At 36.3% G+C, this 13,684-nt stretch overlaps 1 protein-coding gene across 1 annotated transcript in view; it reads left to right on the top strand.

The window, feature by feature from the left end:
• dnah9 (dynein, axonemal, heavy chain 9) overlaps positions 1-13,684 on the top strand; it is a 148,567-nt gene that overhangs the window by 38,492 nt on the left and 96,391 nt on the right. The window contains exons 29-37 of the mRNA XM_088928171.1: positions 3,052-3,209; positions 3,940-4,078; positions 4,773-5,060; positions 6,464-6,674; positions 6,838-6,965; positions 7,362-7,470; positions 7,879-8,026; positions 8,899-9,073; positions 12,789-12,962. Coding sequence (XP_088784297.1) covers positions 3,052-3,209; positions 3,940-4,078; positions 4,773-5,060; positions 6,464-6,674; positions 6,838-6,965; positions 7,362-7,470; positions 7,879-8,026; positions 8,899-9,073; positions 12,789-12,962 — 1,530 coding nt within the window. The remainder of the gene's footprint in view (positions 1-3,051; positions 3,210-3,939; positions 4,079-4,772; positions 5,061-6,463; positions 6,675-6,837; positions 6,966-7,361; positions 7,471-7,878; positions 8,027-8,898; positions 9,074-12,788; positions 12,963-13,684) is intronic.

Raw genomic sequence — 13,684 nt, forward strand, 5'->3', positions numbered from 1 at the left:
ATAAATAGAATACACAATATAAAACATAATTACAATACACAGAGGAGACTGTCGATGATGGTACTAAATATAGTAGGAGCAGAGGGGTAAAGAATGGAACCAGTTAAGTAAAGGCTCTTCTAAAGAAGAAGGTTTTGAGTCTGGATTTGAAGGAGTTTAGAGAACTTTAGAGGTGACTCTTTGATAACCTCGGGGACAGAGTTCCAGAGCTTGGGGGGATAACAGGAGAAAGCCCTGTCACCCATACAATGTAGACGGGCTTGAGGAACAGTTACGAGACCAGAATTAGAAGAGCGAAGGTTGCGAGGTGGGGAGTAGGGTGATAATAGTTCATACAGGTACTGAGGTGCCAAGCCATGCTGAGCCTTATAGGTGAGCATGAGGATTTTAAAGTCCACATGGAGTTTGACAGGAAGCCAATGCAAGGACTCCAGGATAGGAGTAATGTGAACATGATATTTACAAAACAAAGTGATTGGTATTTTGTAATCAAATGCTTTTTCAAAATATTGGTGGGGAAACAGCAAATTCTGTAACTATTGTATTTTCAGAGCCAAACAAGCTTTATCTCAGTGGCGTGATTTGTGTGTAGCAGGGTTAAGGACTTAATAACGTCCTCAGCTTCGCAGTCCCATTAAACTGCCTGTATAGTTTTCATGTTTTGTCTTTCACAATAAGAGCAGTTCTTCATACACTAGAATACTTAAATTAAGACATGGTAAATTCTAAAGTCATTCTTAAATGAGAGGATTCAGTAGTTGAAGGAGATTGTAAAGTACACTCAGTGGGGCTTGCATGCTTAGCTGATCAGCTATAGTTGTAGTTTGCTCCATGAAGAATCCAGACAGCCTTGAAATAAATGCACTGTTGAGAGCCCTTTGACACTTTAGCATCCCTCAAATAATGAAGCATGACTCGCTGAAGCTTGTTGTGAGTAGTCTAATGCCTTTATAGACATCATGGTGTTTTTATTTACAATGACTTAGGTCATAACTTCCTTACAGTTTGTGTGCATTGCATCTTATCCATAAGTTTATATTTTTTATGTTTAAATGTGTAAAGTGGGTAGATGTGAATTTCATTGATACCTTCATATATTTTTAGTCCGCATTTAATGTCAGCATTTAATGTTTCAGTGTGACTGTTGTAGGTAAAAATGTATTACTTCACAGTAATTTAAGTAATCAGAATTAAGACCAAGAGAATAGACCCATGGAAAGCCTTTTCAATGAAATATTGTTTTTCATAATCAGAGTCTATCAGTAATTGAACCAAATTCCTCCCCTGCCGGTTGGCCCATTATCTCCTCAAAAATGTAAAAGTTCAGTTAGGCTGCAATGTAGTCAGGCAAGAGAAAGGTGAAGAAAGCCAAAGAAAAGCTGGAGCTGAGTCAGTGTTTTTGATTATCCTTTCATTACCAAAGCTGCTGCAGCTTAAATGAGAAGCACAGGTCCAGTCTTGCTAATGCTTGAAAGTAACCACAGAGACACTTAAATGGACCTTAAACTCCCACAGTTATCTCAGACTGTGGTCGATAATTGCTTTCCCACACGCTCTATAATGAGGTCACTTTAACCATTAAAGCACAGAAGCTGGAAGAATGTCTTGGACAAGGAAATAGTGTTCTAAAGCTTTAGAACTTCAGACCTCTGGCTCTGTGCTTAAATAAAGCTTGCATCTCAGGTGCAGTAAGCTTTTTTGATCTCACCTGAGGTGTCAGTTTATGGTGGAAATCTCAGATTCCCACTCAGTTGTTTGAGTGACAGCTTTGCAGGCACAAAGAAAGAGGGCCTGGATAGGAAAGAACAGTTCTGTCAGCAGTATATTTTATCGGTGGCATGCACAGTCGGCAGGTTAATGTAATCTATTGACTTGTAAAATTGACTTGTGTAACACCTGATTTAATAGAAATTTTAGACAGCATAATTATTTTTGAGAAGGCTTACTTTATATGATTAAAATTATACAATTTGATTTCTCACTCCTATGAATTAATATCCCCTTCTTTATACAGTATTTGTTTTTATTATGGTTTACAAGTCCAGCTTTTTAGCAAGGTTATTACATCAACATAGCCCCAGAAACTTAATTTTAAATATATTTGTGCTAAAATAAATCAGTAAAATCTCACTTACTCAGAGTAAAAATTTATTGGAAATTGAAAACATGAAAAGCCACCAGGAATGAATGTAGCTTATTAAAACAGCAAAAAATGACACTTGAATGGAGGACAGGTAAAGAATTTTCTTTTACACAACTTAAATCAATATACATAAAAGTCTTTCCAGTAAATAGTGGTAGCTGTTTTCAATCTTACATAGATGCAGTAGTACAGTAACTGTAGTAGTAGTGCAGTAAATTACAACTTTCGATACATCGTGCTTTCCAAGCTGTTGAAGTCATTGCTGTCTTTCTATGTGACACATGCAGCAGTGTATATATGTAACAGTATGGTATCAACATGGTACTGTGTTTTACATTATAAAATGTTGCTGTTAGCATTTTCTTTGTGATATTATGTGGTGGTGCCCACTAAGAATAGTTGTTGATGGCTTTAGAACTGAGGAGAGCAAATATATTTTTGAACATATTCAAAGGGATTTAAAATTTGTAAAGGCATATACTCAAAACAAACAAGAAAGGTTGATTTATCACTTCATAGTGACCTACCATCCATAAAGCCATTTATCTTTTAACTAGTTCCAAGCTCCACGGTGCCTGACAGGAGGAGTGACAGCAATTAGAAAAGTGGCTCACCTCTCACTGACATCACAGCCAGCCTGTAGGCACCTGGGCGGTCACAGGAGTCACAGTTTCAAAGTGAGAGGTTTGAAGATCTCTAAGCCTTACCCCTGTGGCTTTCCGCCAGTTCCACACTGCTGCTTAAGGAACTCCAGTCATAGTTGACTATGAAAAGGCCCTGCCTTGAACTTGTGATGTTTTGATCAAAGAGCTCTACCTGCAGTCAGAATGGGAGCCTGTAACGAAGTGTTTGATCAAGTTAGAAACCCCTGTAAAGGTTGTTTTTTGCATTCTCTTGTCCCCTTTAAGGTTAAGAGTATCCAAGATGCCATCAGAGACAAGAAGAAACGTTTCAACTTCATGGGAGAGGAGATCAACCTGTTCCCTTCAGTTGGGATTTTTATCACAATGAACCCTGGATATGCTGGGCGTACTGAATTGCCAGAGAATCTGAAAGCTCTCTTTAGGTAAAGAACAAAATTACCCATCAAATAAGGAATTAAAAGAGGCAATACTTTTCCACAGCATCACAGTCTCCCCAGGATATTTCCTGCTTTTTGCCCTGCAGAATCAGAAACTATCCAGTCTGAATTCAAACACGACTCGAGTGGTGAATGGTATTTTACACCTGTACAACAGTCAATTGAGTTGATGTCAATCATTGCATCTTTTAGCTTTTTCCTGTATTTTTAGTTTCCATATATTATATAATCTATTCATTTTTAATACTGATATGTATTGTATCCACTGGGTTTGCAAGTTATCGGCATATCCATATGGGTTTTCTCCCAGTGCTCCGGTGTGCCATCTGGCCGTACGTGTAGAGCCACATTGCGCCCTGTGATGGCTGGCTTAGACTCTGGATCACTTATGTGACTCCATGCTATTACCAAAACATGATGGATAGGGCCCTTTTTACTTTCTGGTTCCTGTTTTATTCACTAGGATTGTTTTTTCAGATTTTCATTTAGTGGTACTAGATTCTAGACTAGAGAGATATATGATTGTCTTTTTCTCTATTTTTTTTAATTCGTGGTACAGTAATGTCACTAATTACATTATGTACTGTACAGTACATTCCTTGTGCTGTTGTTATATAAAGCATTTATCTATAGGATGTTAGTGCATTCATATGCAATAGATGGTTGTATACATGGATGTCAGTATTTATTTCAATTTGCTGTTCTTATTTTTCAGGCCTTGTGCAATGGTAGTGCCAGACTTTGAGTTGATTTGTGAGATCATGTTGGTGGCTGAAGGTTTCCTTGAGGCCAGACTGCTAGCTCGAAAGTTCATCACATTGTATCAACTCTGTAAGGAACTTCTGTCCAAGCAGGTGGGTTCTCAGCTATATTGAGTACTATTCAATGATTACTGATCATGATACACTCAATTGGCTTTAACTATTGCATCAGCACTGAATCACCTCTTTGAGTTGATTGGATACAGCTGATGAGGTGATTTAACTTGTTGAATGTATAGCTTGGTGAAAGAAAAGAAAGACAAGTGTATAAGTGTAAGCAATTACTATTATTACAGAAAGTAACCAATAGCTTCTAAAATAATATTTGCTTATAAAAAAAGTATATGGAACACAGCTTTAAATTGTATGCATCTTTAGAGCACACAAGCTTTATATGAAGGTTAACAGGACATTAACTGCTTTAAGCTGGAGTAGTTTGTTTAATTGCTTTTTGTTGAATAAAGTTTTTCTTCCATGATGAGAATTGACTCACTAAATATTTTGAGAAGTTTCTAAACACTCAAGAAACACTTTTCTTGACAATAGAAAAAGCCAACATCATATAAAGATGACTTATTTAGCTTCTGCCTCTCAGTTGAAATAACTATACTTATTGACTGATTTGCTTTTTCACGTCTCTAGGTAATAAGACTATTTTTGGTATAAAACAAACTTCTATATTTTAATTTTAAAGCAAACTTATCTTCTGTACAAATTCAGAGCATTTACTGTAGCAAAGGGAAGCACAGTTTTCTTTGATTTTGCCAATAATTTTCTGTCACTTCAGGATCACTACGACTGGGGTTTGCGAGCTATCAAATCTGTGCTTGTTGTGGCTGGATCACTGAAGAGAGGTGACCCAGGGAGACCTGAAGACCAGGTTCTGATGAGAGCTCTCCGAGACTTTAACATTCCCAAAATTGTGACAGATGACATGCCAGTGTTCATGGGACTCATTGGAGATTTGTTTCCTGCTCTTGATGTCCCTCGGAAAAGAGATCTAGACTTTGAGAAATATGTGAAGCAGTCTGTTCTGGATCTCAAATTGCAAGCTGAAGACAACTTTGTGCTGAAAGTAAGTATGGAATGTAGTTTGTTCACTGCATACCCTGCTGAAGTCCCTGTGTTCTAAGGAAGCACACACTTATTGTTCTGTTGGAAATAAACTAGACCTACAGTGTTTTCTGACAAAACAAGTCAATTTCCTAAGAGATGGGTGGGTGAAAGACTGGACAGACGTATAAACTGAGTTACAATTGTACTTCAGAAGTCCTACTAATAATAAGTCCTAATTTTGAACATTTGTGTGAGGGGCTATAGGCTATAGACTGTGGAACTATCATATAGAGTGCCATGGGAAATAAGTGTAATCTTTAGAAGGTCAAAGGCTCAGAAAAAAATGATTGTATTCGGTATTATGGTACTCAAGGAAAGCATTTAATACTCATGTTGTTGGAGAAGATGCTTCTTGAGAAATGGTTTATACCTGGAAGGAGCTACCAATGAAACAGAAGGTCAAGAGATCCATTTCACTAACAGCACTCTCAAATTAAGAAGCTCTATAGACTGTAAGCAGCAGATTCTCTTTGGCTGGTTTGAAATGTGGATTAGTTTTGTAAAGTGCTTATCTGTTAATAATGGTAACCACTATGTGACATCACGTCAAAGCCACAATCACAAAACCTACTAAAATGATGGGCCTCCTTGGAGCAGTAGGGGGTGAAAGCACAGTGAATGGTATTGATTGAGCACATCATCAACAGAAAACTAAAGGTTCCTCTGTCTCAAAAGGAAGCAATTTACTGTTGCTTTTAAAAAATGCTTAAGGACATCAATAGGTGTTAAAGCCCTGTGTTATGTCTCTAGCGTCCTGCTGTATATCTAAAGTGTTTGGGTGGCATTACTTGTTTTTACTTGAGCATGCTGTCAGCCTCAGAAGACATTGTCAGTTTCAAAAAGAATGCTATGGATTGGATGAAATAAGCAAAACAGCTAAAATAATCTTTAGCCTGTGTATTGCTTTTTAACATTTTTTTCAGAAATTTTTAATCACAGCATGTTGTTCGAGGCTTAAATAGTGTACAAAGATTTTAAAAATGAATGTACTATAGTACAAAATGTGCAAATTTCACATGACTTGAGTTTTCTTTATTAACATCTTACGGTCAGTCTTAATTTTAGTCTAACTTGTCATAGAATATAGTTCTTTATAAATAAAATATGTATAAATTCCCAAATTTCTCTCTAGAAAAATATAAAACAAATATCTGTGTACTGTTATGTAGTATTTTGACAGAAATTATTTATTCTCTACAATTTATTTTTGGACTTTAAAAACCATAGAAAAAATAATTATTTTCACTTTTACATCTTGCTACCATCAAAAGAAGAAATCAGTCTGTGCTGGATGAGTCCTTTTAATAACTCAACGTCCTGTGACAGCAGCTGATTTTGTGCCCTACAACCCACTGTTCTCAGGTGGTTCAACTAGAGGAGCTCCTCGCAGTGCGCCACTCTGTGTTTGTTGTGGGCAATGCTGGAACAGGGAAATCCCAGGTCATGAAGTCGCTAAACAAGACCTACCAGAACATGAAGCGACGTCCAGTCTGGGCTGACCTCAACCCCAAGGCTGTCACCAATGATGAGCTCTTCGGCATAATCAATCCAGCAACAAGGGAGTGGAAAGATGGTGTGTTCCTTCTGTGCCTTAAATTGAATTTGCCCTGTTACTAAATCTTTTGCAAAGTGAAATTGCTTCTTGCCTGATTTGTTTTATATTGTCAAACACCCAGAGGAAGCTTGATTTATCACATGTCTTAAAGATAACTGCATCTTAATGTCTGTATTATTAGGGCTGTTTTCTAACATCATGCGTGAGCTTGCTAATGTCAGTCACGATGGCCCAAAATGGATTGTACTCGATGGAGACATAGACCCCATGTGGATTGAGTCTCTAAACACAGTCATGGATGACAATAAGGTAAAGCTTTTTGTTATTAAATCTCAAAGAGATTCAGTCTCTGATTTAGGGGGTAGAAAAAGCTTTTCATCAGTGTAGTAGGTGACAGAATTGTTGGTGATCTAAAGGTTAATATCAAGATCTCTTACATTCACATTAACTGTATCATGCTAGCAAGGCTAAGCAAAAGGTTGAAAGGTTGAATTGATCTGTCGGCTGATCTAGGTAATGGTGACCCAAATGTATATGTCATGCTTACATTATTATCAGCAAGTATGCGTGTTTATAAATAAGGAATATCCATTCTTAAAAAATGTGGAATCACCTGTAGTGAGAATATACAACACATAATACCACTGAATTTTTTTAGTCTGACCAGAGTTTGACCTTCAGCTTGATTTTAATCTGCTATAACAGGTGCTCACCTTGGCCAGCAATGAGAGAATTCCTTTGAACCCAACCATGAGACTGGTATTTGAAATTAGTCACCTACGGACAGCGACCCCAGCCACTGTGTCCAGAGCAGGCATGTAACTTTCTTCTATAGCAAGGACCCAACTTGTTATGACTATATATCAAATCATTCTTTGTTATTACATAACGTGGAATAAATATTTATGAACCTTCTTTTTTCAAAAACAAAAACACAGTTAAATGGTTAACCAAAATAAACTACTATTAGAATTTTTAAGTGATAGCTTTGCAAAAAGCTGTTTTCATAATATGGTGTTAGAAAATGGAATTTAGAATTTAGTTTAGAATTGTAAAGGCATTGAAATTGCACAGACTAATTAATTGCACTAACTAATTCCTAATTCCTTCCATGTTACACAATCTTGGAAACATATCTGTTCTTTTTACCTTCTGTCTAATGAGAGACATAGTTTTGTACTGAATTCAGGTTATTCTGATTAACTTTAGTTTTGTTGTTCAGGCATCTTGTACATAAACCCAGCTGATCTGGGCTGGAATCCTCCAGTGACAAGCTGGATTGACAAGAGAGAGGTCCAGTCAGAGAAGGCAAACTTGACCATATTGTTTGATAAGTACCTTCCTCCCTGCCTTGATACCCTCCGAACAAGGTACCCGGTTAAAATTTAGAACATTTCAGAATAAGAAGATAACTCTGTGAAGTGAATATTGCTACTGTATGCAATATTTATAAATTCAATGTATCATTGTCCAGGCAAGCCATAACAAATAATGTAATACCCCAAAATAATATACAGTAACATTCTGAAATGCCTCTTTTCTAATATAGAAGACAAAAGGTTTTCTGAAGTCAGGAGATTTATGTATTTAATTATTTCATAATGTTCTCCCAGCAAATTGGCATTTTAAAATTACTGTACCAGGTGTCTGGTACTTTCAAGCCTGTAATTATGTGTCTGTGCACTGGGAGAAAGTAATTGGTCCAGTTCTTTCCAAAGAGAGCTCATATTTTTGCTGATATTTTGGACGAAGACCCCAACAACGTAAAATATTTTTTTTTTCCGAAGGTGTTTACACCTAGTTTTGCAGCATCAGCAGGTATACATTTCCTTAGGAATAAATCACACTATTAACATTGATATTAACTATTAACATCTGATGCCAAAATGATTAAATCAGTTCCGTGACCAGCTGATTTCTACCTGGGCTGCTGTCTATGTTGAGGCTGCGTGTTCTGTCCGTGTTTGCATGGGTTTCCTCTGGGAGCTCCAGTTTCCTCCAACAGTCCAAAAACATACTGGCAAGTTAATTGGCTCCTAGGAAAATTGGCCTTGGTGTGAGTGTGTGTCTGCCTTGAGATGGAGTAGGTCCCATCCAGGGTGTACCCCGCCTTGCACCCATTGCTTGCCGAGATAGTCTCAGGCTTCCCCAAAACCCTGAATTGGAAGAAGCAGTCAGAAAATGGATGAGTGGACAGATTATTTTCCCCTTTTTTTATTCAATATGTTTTTCTTTCTTCAAGATTTAAGAAGATTATTCCAATCCCAGAGCAGAGCATGGTTCAAATGCTGTGTTACCTCCTTGAATGCCTGTTAACGAAAGACCACACTCCTCCAGACTGCCCGAAGGAGCTCTATGAGTTGTATTTTGTATTTGCAGCCATCTGGGCTTTTGGAGGTGCAATGTTCCAGGATCAGGTACACATTTATTTAGCTTTCAACTGGTAAAATGTCAGATGTTTTTAAAATGCTGTTATTTGAAGTTAACTGTAAACTGTGTAAGCTATTTCCGCCTTATTTTATAGTGTTTCTTAGCGTGTTTTTTTATTACAAACATGAAAACTGCTAATTTCTGTGGTTCCTGCAAAATGTTAGACACCATGAAACAATAATAGAGTTGAATTAGAACAATAGCAAGAAAATCTGTCTAAAGAATGGAAAATACAAAAAATAGGAAGATGAGAGCTGCCTCCATTGTGAAAGGTGACCTAAAAGAGAAGACTTTTTCTCTACATATTGTTTTGTCCTTGGTTATACATTTTTAAGTTCTTTTCAGGTACATTACTTTATCCATGTACAGAAGGAAAAACATGCTTTAGCTTTAATATTTTACTCATATTTACACATCTGCAACAAAATCTTAACTTTCTAGAATCCCAAGAAGGATTTGTGGTAAGTTAGAATGTATCTGTAATCTTTCTTTAATTACAGCTTTAAAGTCCTTTTTCAGGGCATGAGGTTTCATGTCTAACTGTAAACATGAATTTCAGAGTGGGGTGTTACATAACAAAGGAAGGTTATAAACTTGGATCAGCTTGTTGTGTGAAGCTGAGATTTTTACAGTTTCAGCTTTGCATTTTTGATCTTGGCAGCTCCATGGTAACATGACATCTGACTTCTTCCCTGGGGTAATAATTATTTTTGCTTTCAAGAAATGTTCTTCACACAAAGAGGTAAAGTCTCCCTTCCTAGTTTGCGAGATGACCCACACCTCTTGTATGTACTCATGCTCTGATCCAGCTGTGTACCACTGAACAGCAGCCAAATATTGCCAGAGCAATTTCCTCTGCCAGCCTCCACATCCTCATACTTTAGTATAAGATTAGGAAATCTGACAGTGAGTACAACTACTGTACTGTATATCAGTGAACTAATAACAAAGCTAGAAAGCAGTATGTTGTAGATCTACTTTTACTGGGACTGGTATCAAGGTTCCAGTTATTATTAAATTATACAAGAAGAGAATATGTTATCATCTTAGAAATGTTAAAGGGGGACTGCAATACTATTTTTATATTTGAAGTTAGAAAGAATCATCATTGAGTGCATTTCAAACCACAATAAAGGTAAATAAATTTACATCACAATATAGACACATTTTCCAGGTATGTGCAGCGCCAGAATTAGGCAAGAAAACTTCCAGTTACGTGAAGCTGCCCTTCAATGTTTACAATGTCATAAATTGAGTATGACATTGTTAACAAGCAGGCTTGAAAATACATTTTATTTAATCCAATGGAAATATTACTCTTTTGGATCTTTGAGACGGTTTTGCCGACTGATACTATGTACTTTTTAACTCTGCATGCTGATCCAGTTTATAACATTTCCGCAGTGAAATGTGTGCTGCACAACCTGCACTTATTTGCTCGTACATCGCATTACATTACTGGTTGATGTGGCCGCAACATGTTGCAATTTGTGGAAACTCTCTCTGGTGAGACTAGGGGTTTGAGACAACATGGCGCCTTACAATACTTTCACGATGTTCATGGTTTTGTGCTTAATTCAACATTTCTCAAATTTATCTATACCGTCAATGAAAGTCTGAGAAAGTGGGACAGAAGTTCCCCTTGAAGATGATATAATCTTTTTTGTTTGTTACAAGATAATCCAGAAAAAAAGATAATTCAAAATTAGATTAGCAACTAACTAAACTGGTTAACCAACCCATGATTAAACACTTTTTCAGGAACATTGTCTTTAGAAATCTTTTGAATGTAGAATCCATTTTCCCTTCTCCCTCCTGTTACAAGTACTAAGAGATATGACAGAAAAGTTCCAGTTCAGTTTTTTTTTCTCAAACATACATTCCCTTGCTGTATCAGTGGCTAAATTCAGTGGTATAAGATTCATTTCAAAGTCAGTCACCCTCACTAACTGCAGTTCTTGACAGAAAGATATGATATTCAGAGAATTTATTCCTTTGGAGTGTCATTTTGTGCCAAAGGTACAATGCTGTGATAAACAGCTGCCCTTTGCATTCTGAAAAATGAGCCAATATGACTACTGTATCTTATTGCACTGAACTAGACGTGGCCTTGAAAATGACCCCTTGATAATAATAGGACACAGTTTCTACAGTTTTTCCTCAACTAGTGTGTTTTATTAAAAGTGAAGTTTATACACATGGTTTTCAGGATGTGGGGACACAGAATAGACTTCTATATTGTATAATATATTGCACTATATCAAGTTTTAAAGCCAAGTATTTGTGAATTTCTTTTTATGTTTAATTAATTTTCAGTATTCTTCTCATCTTCTGTATATTAACTATATTTTAAATTTATATTATTCAGTAAGAAATGAGTAAAAATCTCCTGTTAATATACTGAGAGACATTAAAATACAACAAGAGATATTGATTCTAGTGCCCATTTGTTGTGTAATAGCACACAGTAATCTAAATTTTAAATCAATAGTTCTTTGGTCATATACTGTACTTAATGTTATTTCAATTTAAACAACAAGCAGATAGACTTGTTGATTGTTAGTTATGATCAGCCATTGAAAGAGACATGATTTTAATTAATGCAAGAACATTAAAATGAACATGATCATATCCTGCTTGAGAACTGAAGAATGGTACGATTGAAGTTGATTTGTGAGAAGACAATCACATTCACCTGATCCATCTGCTTAATCATTTTCAGGCTGCAGTAGCTACAGCACATTAAATTGCTTTAAGAAATATTATGCATGTTAGTTGAATAACTGTAACCCGATGGTTGCACAAAAAGGATCAGCCAGTGATGGTCTAAAGACACAATTGTCATTTCCTATGGTTCTAAGAGCAGAGAAAGTGGTGGATTGTTCAATTCACCAATGAATGCTGTTTTACCATCATCAGACCTAACAGAAGGCAGTGTGTGTGGAGGCTTTATGGCAAGCATTGGTGTGTTATTCAAGCTAACCAATGGGATGGTTGAAGTGTGAAGAAGTAGGCTGAAATCTCCATTAATACAAGAATGCCTCTATTGTAGTTTGAGGGCAACCTTACTCCTCAATGATACATTGATGAAATCCCTAAATCAACAGATTTTCCATTCCTACAAGCTGATCCAAAAGTGTTGATTTTCTCCTCAGAACAATGCAAGACTAGTCAGTGCTGGGCTTACAATGACATCATTTTGGAAAAACATTTTTAAGATTTCACTATGACCAGTGCAGTCATCTGACCACAACCCCTTCTCTTGTCCTTAGTACTACAGAATGGCTTCAGTGGGATACAACTGCAAGTACCCAATCTTTGCAACTTGGTTACAGCTGCAAAAGAAAAGGGGCAAAACATCTTGTGGCAGTCTGTCCAGAGGCTCATCATGTCTTATTTCAAGAGTGCTGGGATTGTATTAATCCTCAGGAAGAGCATACTTGATACTGACTTTATAATGTTCTTGCTTTGACATAGCTGACATTTTAACAGAGTTTCACATTCTGCAATGAACATTTAGGGATTTAGTAGTTAGGGTCACATTTTGTTGATACTGTATATAGTAAATACAGCATGTAACATGATTAAATACATTGTACCTGAGTATTTCCTTTCTTGTATCAACATACATAGCATGAAATGATTTGTTTTAGATTAGCTTTGAAATAAGAAATAATGTGTATTTTTTTTCTTCATTTGCAGCTGGTTGATTACAGAGTGGAATTTAGCAAATGGTGGGTGACAGAATTCAAAACGATCAAATTCCCTTCTCAAGGCACAGTGTTTGACTACTATATTGATCCGGAAACAAAGAAATTTGAACCATGGTCTAAAATGATTCCCAAATTTGAATTTGATCCGGATATGCCTTTGCAGGTTTGTAATATACACATATATTATATCAAAGTGTATGGAAACTGACATTTAAAAGTGTCATTATTTGTACTTTATATGTTTAAAGTGTTATTTATGTACTGTGGCACAAAGAAATGTATTCATAATCACATCTTAATATACAAGCATATCAGTAATAAGGAAATCAATTACCTACCCTGTGTTAAAATGGAGATGGACCTGGTATCTTCTCTTGAAAGAACTTTCAGAAAGTGGAGCAGAGAAATTAACCATAAGCTTCTTTTTTAATCAGGATCTTGTGACAGGCTAATCTTTCTGAAATAGATTTAATTATCTTCCTGAGAGCATTTTGATGGATGAATTTCAGAACATTTTCACTCATTTATAGAATGGGTACCCTTATTTTCTGAATGTAAAGGCAAGTGTTTAAAGGTACCATGGAGAAAACAGTCAAGTTCACGAAGGAGCAGTTACATTGATTTTCTTTGTTGTTTGCTCTTGCTTTAACATTTTTTAGACTGACAAAATTGTGAAAAAAAAAATCTTTGAAGTGGAATGCTTTGAAATCATTCTGTCAGTATTCAAAGTTATAGATCTTCAGCCACAGGTTCTGTCTGTATTAATTCTACTTTTTGGGATTCTTGTTTTGGAAAATTCCTCAGAAAGTTTACTTTAATCTGATTCAATTTTTGGTGTTTTACGTTTATTTTAAAAGGGTTCAGTTTGTTAAATGCAGTGACAGT

The sequence above is a fragment of the Atractosteus spatula genome, chromosome 11, assembly GCF_055471065.1.
Source record: "Atractosteus spatula isolate fAtrSpa1 chromosome 11, fAtrSpa1.hap1, whole genome shotgun sequence".
Taxonomy (NCBI): Eukaryota; Metazoa; Chordata; class Actinopteri; order Semionotiformes; family Lepisosteidae; genus Atractosteus; species Atractosteus spatula.